We start from the raw sequence: 5656 nt of genomic DNA on the forward strand, positions 1-5656 counted from the left end.
AAAATGATTAGTTCCAGCACACCTAATTTAAGTTTTTATTCAAGGTGTTTATAATCGGTATCTAAATTTGATGTGCACACCAAAGAGTTAAAAAAACGGAAAAAAAGGTTAAGTAAAAGTGAAAACTACTTGGTGCTGTGATTAGTAATAAAAATTAATTGTTATATTTGTACCAATAATTTTTTTTAACTGTAATACATTATAGTGGAACACATGCATCCAATCAAATCACAACAATATCTCACTCTTTTTTGTCATGGTTCTTTCTAGAGAACCATGATGGATATGTCACACTTTCTTGAGACATGTCTTATTTTGTCCCAATTTGATTCTTGGATCTGAAGTGATAACATCTTCAAACCTCAAATCTCATTAAACCACATCACCTTGCAAAGCATGCAGAAAATCAAATGCCTAGAAATGAACATGAATAACATAAAAGGAACTACTCTAAAACATTGTTTGTAGCATGTATAATAAATTACTAGAATACATTGACTTCTCTTAAACGCTACATATAGTTTCAATCTTCCACCAAAATCCCTCTTAAACTCGCTTTCGTCCGAATCAAAAGCAACTATAGTTCTAAATTTATCAATGATTAATGCTGTTTCTGTTTCTGATGATGATGACCATCATCATAATATTCATATCATTAAGACATTAATTAGTCTTTCAATCCTATTTCTGCAGGATCAGTACCAGGCTTTGCACCAATAGCAAAAAACTCAATAATAACTTCCAAAGGCATACCCTTTGTTTCGGGAACTTTCAAGTAGACAAATATCCATGAAATGATGCAGCCACCAACAAATAGAGCGAAGACGCCGCTAAGACCGAGAAGTTGGAGCAAATAAGGGAATGTCAAAGTAACGGCCAACGTACAAACCCAATATGTAAGGGAAGTAAGCGAAATGCAGAGTCCACGAACACTAGTTGGGAAGATTTCTGCACATATGATGTTGGGAATAACACCAAGACCCATGCAGAAGACGCTTTCGTAGACCACAACACTGACAGCTGAAATTGCGGCATTTAGCACAGAACTGAGTTGAAAAAACTGTTTCAGTACAAGTACCAGGAGACAGACTATCAAAATGGGTATTGTGTACAGCATGATTGACCTGTAATAAGGAAATAAACAATGTAATTTGTCATGAATGATGCATTTTACATCGATTTTTTATGTGTTCGATAGATTAGCTAGCATCGGAAACAGAGGTGCACATATGAGATTTTTGCAGGGACAAGAAAACAAAAGCTTGCACTAATAGGTAGGGCTGTTAAAAAAACGAAAAAAGCGAACCAGGCCACACCAAATTGTGACAAAAAAATTACAAACTGAATTGAACCAATTCAGTCCGTGAACAATCTGTCACAGTTCGGTCCTTTTCGGTGCAGTTCAGTTTTTTGGTTTTTTCAACAATACAGTCCTATTATTAGTTAATAACAGCAATAAGTATAGTTCACAAAGAATCAGTTTGGTTTAAAAGGTACAGTTTAGTTTTCTGTAAAGGTAGTTTTGGTCAGTTCAGAATCAGAAACAAAACCGGTGAACCAAACCTTTGTACCAGTTTGGTACGGGACTAACCATTAACAGTTTGGATCAGTTTAACCGAAGTGTTGTACTTGTATCGGTTCGGTTTGGTTCGGTTTGATTTTTCATCCTGAACCGAGCCATGAGCAGTCCTACTAATAGTATATTGTATAGATTAATATTGAACGATCTTGTTGTAGTAATTGTAATGTTGCAATACAGATAAAGGTAGGTTCATACATGAGATAGAAATAAGATGTAAGTGTAATTAATGGTGAGTCATAGTTGAAACATACCTCCTGCCAGCAACATCCATGAGCCTTATCGCAATAGCTATACAAGGGAGCATACAGAATGTTGTAATGATATTTACAAGAAAAGAAGCAGATATTGAACTGATGCCTAAATTTGATAGAAGAGCCCCTACTCCTGCCTGCTCAAGAATCTGAGGAGCATAGTACAGAAATCCATTTATGCCAGCAGCCTGCAATGTGGATTATATTTTCAGAATCAGATAGAAATAATTTAGTATATAATCACTTTTTTGGATAGAATATCAACTATAGTATGATACAATACAATATACTCAAGTGATGTAATGTGTGATACTAACAGAATGCAAACTAATTGTACCTGTTGAAGAATTTGAAGTCCTATTCCAACAATCAATGCACGCTTGACTCCCGGTTCTAAAAGAGCTCTCCATTTTGGACCATTAGCAGCGACTTCTGGCATACTCAGCGCATCACTAGTTCCAAGTACCGACCGGCTGACAATACCAGCGGCCTGAAAAGCTTCGCCGCCTTCTATAGGTATGTCATAGCCAGAAGTTGAAACAAACGAAACATGCGGAGACTGAGACACTGCAGCAGCAGAAGTATCTGCATGCAGATATACCCTTTGGAGTCCTTCTCGTTTCCCACCCATGGCATCATCTGTTGACTTGTAAACCAATTGCCAACCTCCACCGATATTTGTATTTCTTGGTGTTCCAACGACATTTCCATGAACCAAACTGCTATTGCTCCTCATATCCAACACCTCCTTAGATCCAAAAGCCCTATCACCTTGAAATGACATGAGCGGAGCACGCAGGTTATCGCTGGTACCGAACGGGCTAGACTCTGGATCTCCTGTGTTAAAGAAACTATCAGCATTGTTAATTAACATGCTGCGCGAACCACCGCTCTCGATGAGAGTACTCTCTTGCAAACTTCCAAATAGGTTGACAATAGGATCTTTGAGATTAGCAGCTGCCTGAGATGCAAAGCTTCCTTGCTGAGACAACATACTTCGCGATGCATAGCTTCCATGCATAGACATCATACTGCGTGATAGCATGCTACCTTGTCCATTCACAGGTTGAGCAACCATTGTAACTCCCTCATTAGGTCCATATAATTTTATATAATCTTTTCCTGCTTCTTGGTTAACAAGGATTTCACTAGCTGGAGCAACTACATATTCTTCTATGGATATGTCTTCACCCCCAGGACTAAGACCCTCCGCAAGCAAAGCCAACTCCCCTATAAATCAAAGACAGTTAATTCTAATCAGTTGAAAAACATGACAACCACCAAACCTTATCCTAGTAACTGTGGTCGGCTACATGGATCAAACTACGATGTGTTTGGTGCTCGGGTGACAAAATTGATTTTGAATGAATTGATTATGGCTAAAAATAAGTTGCATGTAAAATGATTTGTTCGGATATGTCCATGAAGAAGTGGACTGAACAGTAAATTCGAGGCAAAATTTCAAAATTCTATCGTCAAGTTAGAATCAATTATAGAGGGAAAATCTATTCTGTCAGAGAACATCCAAACATGTCAAAATCAATTCTACACCTATGAAATCAATTTTGCCTCCTCCAGAAATGGAACAAAACATGCACAATATTCTATTAGAAATCCTGTCGACGGCCAAACCACAACCAACTAGTAGGAAAATAACGATGGGAAATATAAAGCAAAAAATAAGAGACAAAGGCAAACTTAGTGTAACCTGAGACATCTTCAACGCGGCGAAGTCTTTGCAAAACTTTCTCAGCCTCGAGCATTCGACCTTTGCTAACAAGCCACCGAGGAGATTCGGGAAGATAAAACACAGCCAGCAAAAAATAAGCAACAGAAGGAATAGAAATAATACTTAGCATAACTCTCCAACTAGGTGATGGCAACAAGGACATTGAGAATACAAGAATGTAAGCCAAAAACATTCCACCAGAACAAGCAAACTGAGTAAGAGTGTTCAATTGTCCTCTTATATCAGGTGGTGCTATCTCAGATATGTAAAGAGGATTAAAAGTAACAGCAAGAGCAATGGCAACGCCGCCAATTATCCTCGACAAGAGAACAACCATAACATTAGGAGCCCACAACATTACCAAACCACCAATGATAAACATAATAGAAGATGTTATCAACATAGGTCTTCTTCCAACCAAATCAGATATTGTTCCAGAAAATATAGTGACAACAGTTCCAGTTATAAAAGACATTGATACAATTAACCCTTCAAGTGTTGGATCCTTCTCCAAATCAAATTCCTGTTTGATGTAGGTCATGCCCCCTGCACAAGAGGCAAAAAATGTTTGTTCAATTCTAGTTGTTAGAACAGCAACCGAGTTCAAAAGAATAAAGAAACAATAAATGCAAACATTTTTTTGAATGGCAAATACAAACATAATATATAAAGAGAGGAAACAAAATAGTACAAAGGGTCCTGGAAAATAACAACAGGATGGGCACAATAGATACCCAAAACCACGACAACCTCTACAAAGGACCGGACAATAACACGGGAACAAACAAACCAATGCCACGAATACAACAACCAGAACAACACCACAACTCAAAACCAATAAATGCAATCATTGAACACACAATAACGCAGCTCAGCCAATTTTGCCAACATTTCCGGCTGTATAACGGTTGCAATTCCTTTGTATTATATGAAGGAAAAAAAAGGTTTTACAACATACAATTTAAATACTACGGTCCAAATTACAGCATTACTCTGACTGCTCAATCGACCATGTCCACTTATCAGTAACTATGAGCTATGCTGAAAACTAGTTATAACTTATAAGATCAAACACTTTTTATTTTTTTGCAAAATTACCTATTATCCTATTTTATTAAAAAAATAAAAAAAAAAAATCAGAATTAGGGTAATCATATAAATGATTGTCCAGAATCTATAACCATACATGAGCTTGAGATTTTCATATAAATACAAAAAAATAATAACAAAGAATTAAACCTGCAATGGTTGAATTATGTGAAATGTTAGGGTTTATAGTTACACAATTTAAATACTGTGGTCCAGATTACAACATTACCATGATCGCTCTATCAACCCTCTCCACCAGTAACTATTAGCCATACTTAACACTAGTTATAAGATCCATCATCCATGACATTTTTTTTTTTGTTGCAAAATTACCTATTATCAATTTTTTTCATTAAACAATTTCAGAATCAGGGTAATCATATAAATCATCGTCCAGAATCTATAGCCATACATGAGTTTGAGATTTTCATACAAATACAAAAAAAACACACATTTTTAAACCGAAAATAAAACATAAGTAGATGACAAATCAATGATTAACAATTGAAAAAAATATATATATTAAACCTGCAATGGTTGAACTATCCCATCCAATAAGTAGATTGCCAAGTGTAGCAGCGATTGCTACAATCACAACCTCCATCATTTTCACTCAAAATCGAAGCTTTAGAACAATTTCTTGAATTTCAACAATATAAAATTGATGGGCCAATGAAGAATGAGTGTTGGCTAAGATAAATAGAAAAGTTGAAACATGACAGTGTTTGTTTTCAGAGGTTTACGGTTTTTAGCGAATTCCGTTGTTGTTTGTTATGTTTTGATGTTTTGATAAACAACATTTGAAAATATCTAACTGTTTAAGGCTTATCTGTACTAGATTGTCAGTGAACTGTTTTTTTTTTTTTTTTCCTTTCAATTTTTTTTTTAATTTTTTTTTTTGAGGGAATTATTTTTTAAATTTATTTATGGGTTAATTATGTTTCTAGTCCCTATAAAATAGCGACCTTGTAAGTTTAGTCCTTACTTAATTTTAATAGCATTTTT

General features: G+C 35.7%; 1 protein-coding gene across 2 annotated transcripts; it reads right to left on the bottom strand.

The window, feature by feature from the left end:
• Nucleotides 1-411: 411 nt before the first annotated feature.
• On the bottom strand, nt 412-5453 carry LOC146920349 (monosaccharide-sensing protein 2-like). Of its 2 annotated transcripts, none has more exons than XM_085713764.1 (5): nt 5180-5453; nt 3542-4108; nt 2171-3063; nt 1834-2021; nt 412-1124 (listed from the first exon to the last, which is right to left on the bottom strand). In XM_085713764.1, the coding sequence occupies exons 1-5, from the start codon at nt 5256-5258 to the stop codon at nt 668-670; spliced, it is 2184 nt and encodes a 727-aa protein (XP_085569890.1). In that variant the 5' UTR covers nt 5259-5453; the 3' UTR covers nt 412-667. The 2 variants fall into 2 exon arrangements, with proteins under 2 accessions (XP_085569890.1, XP_085569891.1); XM_085713765.1 differs by lacking the exon at nt 5180-5453 and adding an exon at nt 4802-4859.
• Nucleotides 5454-5656: the final 203 nt, after the last annotated feature.

This window comes from Medicago sativa, chromosome 5 (genome assembly GCF_051527215.1).
Source record: "Medicago sativa cultivar Bolivia chromosome 5, Bolivia_mono, whole genome shotgun sequence".
NCBI classification, from domain to species: Eukaryota; Viridiplantae; Streptophyta; class Magnoliopsida; order Fabales; family Fabaceae; genus Medicago; species Medicago sativa.